Source organism: Camelus dromedarius, chromosome 1, assembly GCF_036321535.1.
Source record: "Camelus dromedarius isolate mCamDro1 chromosome 1, mCamDro1.pat, whole genome shotgun sequence".
NCBI classification, from domain to species: domain Eukaryota; kingdom Metazoa; phylum Chordata; class Mammalia; order Artiodactyla; family Camelidae; genus Camelus; species Camelus dromedarius.
In genome coordinates this window covers 112,495,113-112,509,347 of record NC_087436.1, presented here as the reverse complement: position 1 = coordinate 112,509,347, position 14,235 = coordinate 112,495,113, and the positions used below count along the sequence as shown (strand labels likewise).

General features: G+C 41.9%; 1 protein-coding gene across 4 annotated transcripts in view; it reads right to left on the bottom strand.

Annotated features, from left to right (window-relative positions):
* Nucleotides 1-3,301: 3,301 nt before the first annotated feature.
* TAPT1 (transmembrane anterior posterior transformation 1) overlaps nucleotides 3,302-14,235 on the bottom strand; it is a 58,964-nt gene continuing 48,030 nt past the window's right edge. For all 4 annotated transcript variants that reach the window (XM_031436980.2, XM_064487880.1, XM_064487885.1 and 1 more), the window contains exons 10-14: nucleotides 13,264-13,323; nucleotides 12,791-12,859; nucleotides 9,783-9,859; nucleotides 6,577-6,737; nucleotides 3,302-5,426 (exon numbers count right to left, since the gene is read on the bottom strand). In XM_031436980.2, coding sequence (XP_031292840.2) covers nucleotides 5,209-5,426; nucleotides 6,577-6,737; nucleotides 9,783-9,859; nucleotides 12,791-12,859; nucleotides 13,264-13,323 — 585 coding nt within the window. In that variant the 3' untranslated portion in view covers nucleotides 3,302-5,208. The remainder of the gene's footprint in view (nucleotides 5,427-6,576; nucleotides 6,738-9,782; nucleotides 9,860-12,790; nucleotides 12,860-13,263; nucleotides 13,324-14,235) is intronic.

Genomic DNA, 14,235 nt, shown 5'->3' with positions numbered 1-14,235 from the left:
CCCCTGCTTCCTTCTCCAAGTTCCCCCCAGGACGAAGCTGTTCTTCCTCAAATTCTCAGCGTGATGGTTGGCACCTACTAGGCGCTCAGATACAGATCCCTGTAAAGGAGCAGGACCCTGTGGGGCCTTCCAGGGTCAGACTCCTCCCCCGTATGCTCTGCTGCAGCTCCTCTCTGAAGCACCCGGATAATAGTATCTCATGTGTATTTCCTGAGTTTTTCAGAAGCTTAAAACCATCACTAAAGGGAAGAAATTACTTGATGATCGAGGAGGCGTAGCCCCCAGACCTTCCTCGCCCAGGGGTTGATAGTGTTGACTGCCCTGTTCCCTCCACATCAACCAATCAGAGATTTTTGCATGAGCTGATCATGCACTCTGTGACCCCCTCCCTCATCTGATCTGTAAATATGCTTTGTTGAAACCCTTCAGGGAGTTCGGGGTTTTCTTGGGCATGAGCCACCCCGTCCTCCTTGCTCAACCCTGCAATAAACCTTTCTCTGCTCCAGATTTCGATGTTTCAGTTTGTTTGGCCTCTTGGAGCGGCAGGCACACGAACTTGCCTTCGGTAACATCCCGAGTGGGTGAAGACATGTGCCGGAGCCTTGTCGTGCTCTTTCCTCCTTTGTTCATTTCTGGCTTGCCCTACCTTTCTTTTTTTTTTAAATCCACTTAATTCCAACTCTTTTTCAAAGCTGCCCAAGTGCACATCCTCCACAGTGAGGTGATGCGTCCAATACATTTATTCATTCAATGAATATTCATTGGCCGCATCCATGTGCCGGGAACTGTACAAGATGCTGGGCTGCAGCGAACACGGCGGAACGTCTGAATGAGACGTTCCGCTGCCACCTGCACTGATGTTTGTGGTAGCACTTACCTCAGCAGGTGGTCCCCCCACCAGACAGCGGACAAACTCTGAGCAGAGAGCACAACTCATTCAGTTCTGTGCTGTGCACGGTGACTGTGCCAGTGACATCTGTCACATCAAGTCCACCAAGCTATTTGTGTTTGTCGTATTTTGCTTATCTAGTTAACCCCCTGACGTTATAGCTATCTCTGACTTTCCCTGGTATTTAGATTTTTATGTAGAATACCTAAAATGAAATGGAAATATGCTTGTTGAAAGTACTTGCAGTTTCAAAAGTAACATGTTTTGCAGGGGATTCACTCCTCAAGAGCTTATATACGGTCTTTCCTGATTTAATTCCCTTATAAAGGTGCCAAGTGTACCCTCAAGACCCTCAGTTTCCTCATCTGCCAAAAAGAAGGCTGTTAAAAGGCAAAGTACATTGTGCAGATACCTTCCCTTCTTTTTTAAGGGATGCAGTTGAAACGACTTTCAACCTGCCACGGACGTTGACTTTCTTTTCTTACTGAGACTGGGAAGAGCGAGGTCGTGTTTGCTCAGCGCAGCTGCACCCACTGTTCCTAAGCAAACTTCTCAGAACTGCCAACTCCCTTACCACGTCGATTTCCTTTTTTTAACGACTTCCCCTCTCAACTGTTCACATTCCTCCTTAATCAGATTCAACATAATTTAAACCACCCCAGGTGCCTCGGGCACACTGGGTGCCGAGTAGCACCCTGCACTGACACAGGGATCGTCTCAGCCGCCACGTGCACAGTACCATTTGCCTCAAACTGGCCCCAGATGATCATGATTTTGCTGCCTTGATACATGAACTTTTATTTCCAAATTTCTGTGCTGTCAGGCTGTACTCACAGTCTACGCTTACTGTATACACAACTTCCTGAGAGACGAGGGGCAAGGCCCACCTGTTCTGTAGAGACGTGAACCAACAGTACTCGGCCACTTGTCAACACTGTGATGTTCAGGTCGTGATGGCCCAGGGTGCTGAAGGTCCGACCGCTGAGTGAGTGGGGCGTGGTCGTTTTATCTTTTTCCTTATAAACAACTAATAGTAAACATCCAAAGAGTATTTTCAGAAGCATGTGTTCAGGGACGTTAGGTCTCACATCCACTCCTTTATGTGAAGCTCCCGAAATAGCCCTCCTAGATTTCCGTGTATGAATGTGGGCTGCGATACAGAACTTGCAGATTCAGTGGCTCAGAGCCGAAGGCATGTAGATCTCTCTCTCGTACAGTCTAACCGGAGTGCTCCAAGTTGATGGACAACTCCACTCGCAAAGGCGTTCTGGGACCCAGGCGGCCCCATGCGTGGATCTGCAAGGCTGGGGTGAGGGCACACCTCCTCTAGGGTCCAACTGGTGGGACGGGGACTGGTGGAGGGGCCTCGTGATGGTATGTACCCTTCAGCTTCCATCTCTTGGTGAGATTAGTCACCTGGCCACATGTCTCAGCAAGAGGGACGAGGGAACGCAGTCCCCAGCCAGGCAGCTGCGAGCCCAGTGACAACTCTGCTTATGCAACAGAAGATGCTGGTGGACAACCAGCAGTATTTAGTGCAAAAGTGTTTTTGTCTTTGTTTTATAGAAGCAGTTGGAAACTGCGATACTAGTGTTTGATTTTAAGCAAATCCAATAGGAAAAAAAGTCAGATTTTTATTAAAAAGTTAAAGAAATATATTTTAAAACGGAAATAAACCCGAGGGGCCTTTGGTCATCAGCCGACTTGCCTCCAGCAGCGGTTAGCTCTGCCTTGTTACTCCCAGTCTCCCCTGGGAGGGAGGGACTTGCTCACTGCTGGTTCCAGCACCTAGAGCAGTTCCTGACACACAGATGACTGACAAACCTCCGTGGATAGATGGGACTGAAACCTATCGAAATGTAGTAACTTTAAGTTATTTTGTGACTTTACATCCTTCTCTGCTGGGTTACCAGAAATGGCAGGAACATTTCTGAAGCTCTAAATATATATAACAAGTTTCTTGCATGTATATGTATAGAGCAGAAAGTCTAAATGCCAGCCAGACTACGAAAGTACAAAGTACAAAGAAAATCTGGACCAGTTCTGAAAGACCCTTGGTATTTATACTTCTATCCCAAAGAAACAGCTAATGAATGTGACTTATGTTGTGCCTTAGGTTTTTTTTTTTAACCAAAGCACTGTCAACTTTGACTCCCAGATGTGGAAAAGCACAGTGTGACATTCAAAACACCTGTAAAATGAAGTACCTTAATTTGCTGAGAGACATTAAATTGCCTATGATCAAGAACAAGCCTATTTTTTTTTAAAGACAAAAATCAAACATTTTGCTCCCATTAAAACCAAAAGAATAATGTGAATTAGTCCTGTCACTTGGAAATGAATTCTTATCAGAGTGGGAAATTTACTCCAGCAAATATAGCAGTAAATATTATTAAAATAAATTCAGTGACCTTTTTAAAAAAGATTACAAAATTGAATTTATTGAGTTTCACACAAGATGCACTTATAAAATTAGTAATGAATGCCATTTTAACAGAAGAAATGAACATCATTCCAAACTCCCAATATATTCTGGGAAAGAAAAAAAAATCTCCCGAAAATGACAGCACAACAGAGTAATTCAAGCTGAATTGGAAGATATACCCAAATCATATTCTTGCTCTGATGAGGGCTATGTTTGGCCAAGTTTTCCCCAGACTATTCCCATTCCTCATGGATACTGTTCCTTATGGTGAAGAGAAGACGGAAAAGAGAATAATTTAAAAATGGGGTTTCACTGACACATACAGAGCAATTTAAAGTCTTTCATTTTTAACTTAAAATACTTCCTGGTTTCACAAAACTGTTTTTGTACAATTTCCTCTTTTTACCCTATGTGAACATTAATCTTCAGATTTCTTCAGCTTTAATGCAAATTAAAATTCACTTTTGTTTTTCAAATGAACAAGCCAAATTAAAGCTTGCTTTGCATTTCATCCAGGAAATAGACAAATCACCTAAACTTAACCTTCTGCACGTCATATGCCGGAAATAATCAGCATGAGAGCTAAACTTCAAAATGGAAACATCAAAGGGAGTAACAGTTAACAGTGACATCTGGATGTCCTGAAATTAGACATCGTAGAATTTTCATAAAAATGCAGAAAGGTTTCTCAAGATAAAATGTGGTGGAAAGTAACTTGTCCTATGATGCACGCCACAGACTAGTAATTAAGCAGAAATGGAATCTTGATCTCAAATAAAACCAAAAATTATCTTTTAGCTGCTGTTCCCAACATCCACGCACATACACAGACACATGTACCAAACACTCCATTTACTTCCCCCCCAACACAGCTTGCCCATCCCCAGCACATGTGCACAGATGGAAAGCCGAGCACGTTCTCTAAGCCCAAGAGAGATGATGTCCCGTCCACTTAGAATATTGACTTTAAAACTTACTTTGAAAACCCAGTTAATACCTTTGAATTTTGTACACTGACAGCCTGTTCAACACCAAATCCTTTTGACTGTAACAATTTATGAAGCAATTAGTTTTAAAGTGAAACCAGTTAACTATACATTAAAGTTAACACTGCTCTGCTTTTTCAGTATAAAAAGTGCCTTTTATAAAGGGAATTTCTATTTTATCCACTGTAATTAAACAATACACAGCTCATGTTTGGCTGTACAGAGTATGAAACATTTTCTCAGTGATGCATAACCTTCATTACTGAATATTTTTTAAATAAACTGGCTTAAGGTTTTTTTTTCTCCTATAAAATGCTACTATTCATTATGTCTTATTTAAGGTAGCCTTTTATTCTGATTAATTCAGAATATTAATACATCTTCAAAGATTATTCTGGTGGTAAGAACATTTATCTTGACTTAAGTTTATTCTTTTTTTAACGCTTTGGCAGATGAAATGATGTCTGAAAACTGCTTGTGGAAACAGAGTGAGGCTGGCAAGGGAGCGCCGTGGTAAGAGCTTCACAGGTTTCCAGGAATATCCTTATACTAAAGGGACTCAAGGCAAAATCTGATGTTCTGGAAGCACAGACCGACAAAGCAGAAGTGATTCTGAGGCTGCTCCCGTCGGGCCGGGGGTGACTCTGCCACTTCGCCAAGCAGGAGCAACTTTTCCCCGCGTGTCAAGTTTTCCAGAGTCAAGGCCGGAGGTCACTGCCGGCTGGCCCACGTGACCTGACCTTCAGCCGGACCACGTGACTGGAGGAAGGACACTGAGATTTGCTTTCCATTAATAACTTAAGTTTTTAAATAAATATGTAAGTGACACTTTTAGCATCTGTCCGTCCTGGTATCACGGCATTTGCCACCCCAGGACTCTGCCTCTTTGGCACAAGGAGCCACAGAATTCAGTCAATTCGGTTTCCACAAATTGTGAACCTGTCTATCTCTAACAAATCTTTCTTTGAGGATCTGTGTTTTAGCTCAGAGTTTTCTTGTGTTATGTCCTTCTCATCACCATCTGGCGTCGTCAGAAACTGATCAGAATTGCTTGTCACAAGCAGTGGTACGACATTTTCCTTTTGATGAATAGGCTGGCTGGTGACTGAAGCAGACAGGTTTTCTTCTGTGGAAAAACAGATTCACATAATTAGAGGAGGATTTTCCCCCAACTTAAAATAAACACAAGTTTACCAATATAGTTAAAAAAGGAGTCTATCAGTCACGCTTTTGGATTAGGCGAGTAATAGCCAAACAGCACGCTGCACAAGCACCGCAGTCAGTGAGGAAACTCAGAGGCTGCATTCCCTCTGTCTGTCACCCAGAATTTTACACAGAAGCTATTAATTATGTGGATCATATCGCACAAATAACACCCTTAGCTGTGTAACAAACGCCATCCTATAAAACCAAGCCCCAGTACGATCGCTGCCAGACCTGAACAGTGAACACTGGCCCCTGCTCTCCCGGAGGCGGAGTCCGGGCTCCCGCTCACGCGCTGACCCGAGCTCCGCGCCCGGCAGCCTCCCCGCCGTCCTCCGCCTTTGGGCTCACCTTCCTTGAGTCTGTTTTCCACCAAGACTGAGAAATAACCCTTTAAAAATGTCTGCTGGGTCGCGTCACTCCTCTGCTCCAAGCCCTGCAACGACTCCTTCTCATACAGTCAAAGCCAAGGTCCTCACAAGAGCCCGCGGGGCCTGGGTGACTCGGACCCCTGGGCGGCCCCTTCCCTCCACCCTCCCTGCTGTCCCTCGACGTGCCAGGCACGCCCCACCCTGGGCCCGTGCAGGTGCGTGCTGGCCTCTGCCTGGGCGGCTCCTCCCGGGAAGGCTCCGCCATCTCTGCTCGGATGCCCTCTCCTCGGTTGGGGAGTGCCCCCGGTTGCCCCTCCCGCGTCCCCTTTCCCGACCCCCTTTAGCGTTCCCGACTGCACTTCCTGCCACAGCGCACATTCACCCACCCTTTCTGCCCAGCTCCCGGCAGCCGAGCTCCGCCCTTCCCCCAGGCCGCATCCCTGGACCGGCCAGGTGACAGCGGCCCAACAGCCGTCTGCGCAGCGAGGATGAACGTAAAGGCGGAGCGGTGCGCAGAGGCACCTGCGAGGACATCTGCGGCGTAAACACTAACAATCGGCAACCAAGCAAAGTGAAGTCAAATCTTGAAAGCGCTGCTAGAAGTTGACTGAAAGGTGATTTTTCTTTTTTTATTATGTAGAGTTCAGACAATTAATTCTTTAGATAATATTTCACAGAAGTGGTAAGAAGAACTCAACCTACCTTGAGAGGGTTTACATTTACTTTGTGATTTACTGCACGGTTTGCCCGCAGCGCCGGCTGGGGGAGGGTTAAACAACTTTTCTTCCATCTTGGCTTCCTTCACGTACTGGCAGGACTTTCCCAGCAGGACAATGCTGTTAAGCACTTTCAGGGAGATCAACCTAAAACCAGAAGGAAACACCCATCCACTGCTGGAACTCATCTCAGCCTCGGTGAACGCCATGACCTCCACCGCTTGATGAGAGGGCGGAGGGCGCGGGGAGGGGCCGGGGCCGGGCATCGCTGGGCGGAGTCTGAGACGGATGAGCTCCTACGCAAAGCCCTCTCCCGAGGCGTCTTTGACAACGGGGAAAAATTCTGATAAACTCCTTAGTTCTCATTTTAAGAAGAAATTTATCCCACTCAGAAGTCCTATCTGTACTAAGTTATTTAACATTTATTCCCTTATTAAAAAACACATACAGTTAGCAAATGCAGACGAACCAAGAAAAAACCTCACAATCCCACAGTCCACTGCTAATCACTGCGACGTTTGGTATATTATCTTCCAGTCATTTCTGCTCTGAGTGCACATCTATTTGCACTGTTCAGAGTAGAGACTCGGGGCCAAGAGTATGAGTTCGAATCCTGACTCCACTGCTTAGGTCCAGTGTGGACCTGAGTGAATTTCTTAACTAGCTAATCCTTAAAGGGGGGGATTTCAGTCAGGCGCTCAGAACGGTGCTGGGCACACAGAAATGCCAACTAGTTTGTACCTTACTACCACAAGACAACACATCATGAGCATTCTCCCAGCCTGCTGGTGTTCCTCAGTGCCATGATCTTAATGGTCTCAGAACATTTCACTGTCCTGGTTATCATGTAACAAAGCCCCCCAAAGCCCTTAATTTCTGATTCTTTAGGTTATTTCTAATACTTAGCTTCTATTAAAAAGTTTCTGGCTAAAAGAACTTTATTAAATACATGTTTCCTTAAGATAAATTCCAAAATACCGATAATCACACAAGTGGGATTTCTGGGCCAAAAGGTACACAACATTTTTAGGCATTTGAAACAAATCTGGCAAAAAATTTTGAGAAAATTCTTCACATTGCTGTTTTCTCATGAATAGGGGCCTGTGAATGACACAGCACCAAGGACCCCATGGCTAGTTCAGAGAGTGAAGACGTGGGTGGCCATTTCTTACTCATGAGATGAACTCCTGGCAGTAACAGGACATTGAAAATCGGTGAGGGCAAGTCTGAGGAGGGGCCTGGCAGGAGGTCAAAGCAAGATGCAAACAGGCTTCCTTCACTCTCCCAGGCCTCCCAACTCCAAGGGTATGGATGCAAACACGAGGGCCTCATACAGATCCAAGGTTGCGAGGACCCTCCGCTTGTGGGCGTCACACCTCCAGACTGACCGCCAATCCCAACTTTCCCCTGAACTCATCCCTCAGCCCTGCCACTGCATCCTCGACACTGCCTAGGGAGTGTCTAGTAGGACTGCAAGGTACTAAAGCCAAATCGGAACTCTCAATCCCAATTCCAATCCCCCCAAAAACCCAACCCAGCCCCACGTGTATCTCTCACAGGCTTCCCCATCCCAGTAAGTGGCACCTCCTCTACCCTGACTGCTCGGGCCACAAACTCTAATCATGCTTGATTCTTCCTGTTTCCCCACTTCCCACCCAATCAATTCATCAGCAGGTCTTGTCTACCTCCGCTTTCACGTGAACACCAGCTGACAGATTCTTACCACCCAAACCCAGCCACGGTCCTCTCCCTGGACGACTGTACAGCTCATGACTTGGCTGACCTTGCTTCTCTTCTCGCTACACTCCAGTCATTCTCAGCACACCAGCCAGGGTGGCCCTTGCAAAAAGCCAGATGGACCCTGCCCCTCCTCTGCTCAGAAGCCTCCAGGGGTTCCCTCCCTTCTCATCACTGCCAGCCCCTTCCTGGGCTGTCCCTGCCCACTCTATGCCCAGTAGAGCAGAGATAAACCAGGAACAAAGCTGAGAAGAACTCTGGAGGGCGGAGGGAGCATTTGTGCCAGGAAGGAGGACCTCGTGTTTTTTCATGGCAAAAAACTGAAGAGAGTCTCCTTAACCTAGTAAAGGATTTCTATGTTCATTCAGACGGAAAACAGTAAATGGTACACAGTCTGATCTGAACTCTATCTTGCTCTGGGCATCACTGAAATCAGCTGTGCTGCCTGAACGGGGCACTGAAGCTGTGGGAAACTTCTTCACGACCTACGGGCTCGGTGTAGACAGTAAGAAGTGACTTGTCCTGCCGGGCCAGTTATTGGGCAGAGAGCAGTGTAGAAAACACACTCAAAATGTGAAGCAGGAAGTACCCAGAGGTCTCTGGAAAGCAGACCTCGTTCCCATGGCAGATTCTGGGTGCATTTCCAGCTGAGGTCACCACTGCGAGGCTTATTCTCTCCTCACCTTCCCCCCTCGAGGGACAACTCAGTTCTGACCATCACCCAGACCCTGAGCACAGCTCCTGGTGCGTCACTGCCCGCGAGCACAGGGATGGACCCCTTTCTGCCTCGGAAGTAAGTGAATCTAAAGCTCGGCTGGGCTACTGTCATAAATTCACACCTTGAGAAAACTAGTGGCGGCAAAAATGCCTTTTTATATTATTTTCTTCACACTGCTTATTACTATTTTAGTGTTTTAGTTGTGAATTTGTTACTGTTTGTCATTCCCAGCCAGACATAAGCTGCATGAGACCAACAAGTCTTCAGATAAAAGTTCAGCCAGTCACAGGCTGAGAACTACAGTCCTGCATCTCCTTTGGGTTTATGATGACATACGCCTAGAACGTGCTAAACAACTCATGTAGCAAACAGAGTAGAAACAAAGAGTATTTTTTTTAAACATAGAAAAATGTCTGACTGCAATGGCAGATTTTATCATAAAAGAAAATATGAGTGAAACTTAAAATTCTAAGCAAAAAAGGGTTTTAAAGTAAATGATTACATTAAAAGATTAAAATAAAATCTAAAGTGCTGTTAATCCTACTACTGAATAACAGATTTAATTTAACCAGAATTAACTGAGTCACAAATGCATCTGGAGATACATGCTCTCAAGGGAGACCCCCAGGACAGTTGGGATGGGTCCAATATGATTTGGTTGCTATTAACTTCCATTACACCTTGCATTTAAACTTTACTGTATGACCCAAAACATATTCAAGAGTAGTTGATCTTACCCAAAATAGAAGAGCACGACACAGGCGTAAGACAGGATTCCTTGCACTTTAATTGAGCTTGTAACAACTCTGATGAGCTAGCCAGAAACAAACCAAAACAACAAAACATAAACACACAGTTATTAGTTAATATTTAAATAAATAAATAAATAAATAAATAAATAAATAAATAAATAAATAAATAAATAAATAAATATATTTAACACTTCAGGCACATACTTGTGGCCTTTGTCTAAATCCAAATTTGTTGATTCATATCAAAATCTGGCTGCCTGTGGCTACTGCCATGTTCAACTGTTGACTCTAAACGCAGACACTATACCTAATTCATAAATGACATGTTGACTTGTACCTAATAGAGATGCAAATCAGCTGATTTTTAAAGTAAAAAATTATTCTGGAAAATACAAATGAACTCATCTTGCTACACATGGCCCTGCCAGAGCTGGAAGCACTGAGTGGGCATTTCCCTAATTCCTGCTTTTTCTGTCCTTTGTTCCTTGACTCTTTAAGAACCCCCAATGACTTGCAGGGAGAGAGAGAAAAGGGAGCCTTAGGTGGTTTGTACTGTTTAAAAAAATCTAAGTATTATTACAAAATTAATTACTTAAAGGCCGGAAGATTTGTCTCTTTTGGATAGTTATGATTAAATACCTATTTTCTTACTTATCTCACATAAATATGAGTAATAGCACTATTTTTGGAAGTCTGCTGAATAAATCTGGTGGGATCTATTGGTGGGAAATGTTTACACATCATAGGTTCAGCTTAATAACGTGCCCATATATTGGGCTATAGGAGGACTGCTATGTGAAAACAGAAAATCAAGGAAAATGACTGACCTTACCCAGTAATGTTATCATCAAATGGAAGAATCTCTTAATAAATATCACAAGATACATTTAAAATATTTTAAAAATGCTTTTAATAAAAGAACAATTGGGAGGAGACAGACAGAATAGACTGCCATATGTTCAGTAAAACTTCCCAATGAGAAAACTGATACAGAAGTCCTCATCTCTGTCACAGTCTCTAACAGGGAAATGACCTGTTGTACGAACATCTGTGATGGAATTAACATGGCTCTAGAATTTTACTCATTAATATGAAAGGCAAACCAATGATCACATTCAAGGCTTAAATGACTTCACTTTTATCGAGCATACTATTAGGTAACTTTAAGATACATATGTCCAAATCTAATTTCCATGAGACGTTAATATATGATTTATTTCACTCTTCTTGGCTATGAATTCATTCTAGGATCTAAGGTAACATTTAGAAGGAAACACTGCCACTCTTGAGTCTTAATTTAAGAATTAACTCGGCTACTGAGGCCTCTGCATATTCCTCAGGCCCCCGGACGTCTGCCGAAGCTACAGCGCTGCACTGGCACTGTGAGAAACACGCTTTGAAACAAACCTGCTGCACTGCTGCGTAACTACACAGTCCGCTTCAAGACTGCAGGAGATTTTCCAGAAGTGTTTTGCTAATCAATTGTTAATTAAGCTTAAATCTTTTTGTATAACAACTATAAAAACTCATTTAAAGAATAAATCAAAGACTGAAAAAAATCTAAAAAATATGAATTTAAAAAATTCATACTAATTATGAATAGAGGTTTTGGGCAAAAATGTTACTGGATAAATAATTATTATTTGGCAAAGCAGGGCCACATTTAAATCCAACCACTTAACCAATCCCTGAAAAAATAAGTAAAGTCAGGCAACCATGTTTGTCCTCACACTGCACGTGTCCTTTCTCCAGTTGCAGGAAACAAACGTAGAGAAATTCAAAATTCTATTTTATCAATCTCTTAAATTTTTAACATATAATTTTACCCTATAAAATCCCCTGTTTTTCTAAAATTCTAGGAGTTCCTTTTCCCAAGCAAAAGAAATCTATATTATTATATAACAAATAAGCTACTAATACAGTTGAAAACACTTAAGGATGTTTTCTGGTGAGTCATGCTGAAATTTAAATAACAAATCTATTGGTCACTGATCCTCTAAAAAAAAGTCAGGCAAGCTGGTCTAAAATACAGTTAATATGACCTACAACTTCTTTATACATCTCTTAGTTGATTTCCATGAGACTCTGCATTATAGGAGAACTCCAGGTGTCCTTTGGCAAAATGACGGTTGCATTTGTTTTGATGTGAAAATAGGTAGCCAAAAAGGAATATAATCAAATTTAAGTGCAGCCAGCAAATCTTCTTATTTAACATTATGACAGCCTGATGTGGCTAGTAACTATTTGCTGGCTGTTCTGAGCAATTCATTAAAATATTTGAAGTTGATGACTGATTTTTTTTGGTAGACCTAGTAAATTTCAGTGCTATTATTTAAAAAATATGGTATTTCCTGTGTATAACAGTAGAAACTGTCCTTGTAAAAACTTTGAAAAAATTTAAGAAGTAGTAATTATAATGAATACAGAATATTTCTTCATTTGAACATACTATATTCATTTAATCTATTCCATTTGTTTCCAAATTTTTACTACTATCAATGCCGCTGCAGTGCATAATCTTGCCTATAAATCATCATGTACCTTCTGTAACTATTTTCTTAGGGTAAATTCCTAGAACTGGAATTACTTCATCAAAGTGTGACACTGTCACACTGCCCCTTAGGAGTGTTGGGTCAACTTACATTTCCACACATATGCATTACAGTGGCCACATCAATGCTTACCACTAGGTATTTCCAGTCAAAAAGAAGAATCTTTGCCAAATGAGTGAGCAAAAATGAATATTCTCAATTTTGGGAAAGCCATCACATAAAATAATGCCTTAATATGACTTATCTACTGGATGGCTTAAAATCCAAAAGGACAGTACTATTTACATTTCAAACTTAAAACAGAATTTCCTTCTAAGTCATTTACCTTTCATTTTTATATCACGTCCTTCTGAAACAAGCTTATTGATAATCCATTTATTGATATTCTGTATGTAATGATAGTCATCTCATCATAAAAAAGGGAAAAAAGTCTGGACTTACTAGAACAGCCAGTGGGAGAGGAATGAACCCCATCCTCCGCGCCACGGAGTCACTGTAATCAGTATACGCCTAGACGGAGAAAGGAGAACAGGATTTATGGGATTTAAACAGCATTTAAAAAGTACTATTCACTCACCAACAGTACATGTTCTAAACAGGTGAGGCCATGAGCAAGAAGAGAACCTAGCACCTACTACGTAATTTAGTGAAGTGATATGGAAATCTGAATGTTTATAAGAAGTTTAAAATACAAAGTTGCATAACTGTTCCAGAGCTGCAGAAATCATACCCTATTTAATATTAAGTATTAGTAAGTATTAGTATTATTTTTATTATTTCATAAACATTTAGTGTCAAGAACAGAGATAAGTAGGAAGTTTAAATTTACGATAGCTTTCCCTTAATTAATATCCCATGCTAAATCAAACCACTGTTTGGTTAATTTCAGACTATGTCTTTGATATAATGCTCACATTCTTCTGTCGACTGCTAACAAGGTCAAAAGCGAGGCTGGCTCTATATTCACTGTAGACCTAAAGGCAAGTAAGAGTGAAGCATTAATACAGTGCAAATATACAACGTGGAAAGATTTACTCTGTAGATGAAATGTTCAATAGCTAGCTAGGAGGAGTGTGTAATAACCAAGCCACATCCGGGTAGTGTTTCTCTATTTGCTTTCCTACAAAAAAGGGTAAAACATAGCCTCAATTCCCCAACTGTTAAGTTCTCAGGCCTTTTAAAGGTTTCTCTTCAAAGAGGGATAAATATTCAATGATTATGATCCTGAGAGTTCAGAATTTTGGGAATAGTGTTTCTTTTAAGTAGTGTAAGATATACAAAATAATTCTGAAATTTTAAATTAAATGAACAGTTTAAACATTTATTATTGTATATCTAACAATAATGATGTCTTCTTAGAAAAATGAATGTTAAGCCTGATGTAAACCTGAGTTAGGGAACACAGTGGTTATGAAGGCACTTGTAAACTATCATTTCCACTAAAAACTGCACTAAGTATTTTAGTCAAGCCTATTGATTTTGACTTCAGATGCTGAGAAAATGATTCCATGAAAAGGGATTTCTACTTTGAGGAAGCTGAGAAGAGTAAAGGGTGAAATTACTTTATTGGTGCTTTGCAAAAAAAGTGCAAAATCACATTTTATTCAAGTATATTAAAACATTCAGAAACCCCATAATCCAATCATCGTATTGATGCAGTTGCAGCTGCATTACAACTTAAATTTTTGCCTTTTGAAATAAAACAAAAAGCATCAGAGTAAGACAAAGTACAATCCAAATCAAATCTAGACAACTGGTGACATTACTGTTCATTTTGGGCCTGAGGTAGGATTGAGAAATGCACTAGAAAACTAGCCGATGTTTTATTTACAATGAGCCTAGAGCCACATATCTATTTCTGGAAATTCTACAGACTGTCTGGTTAC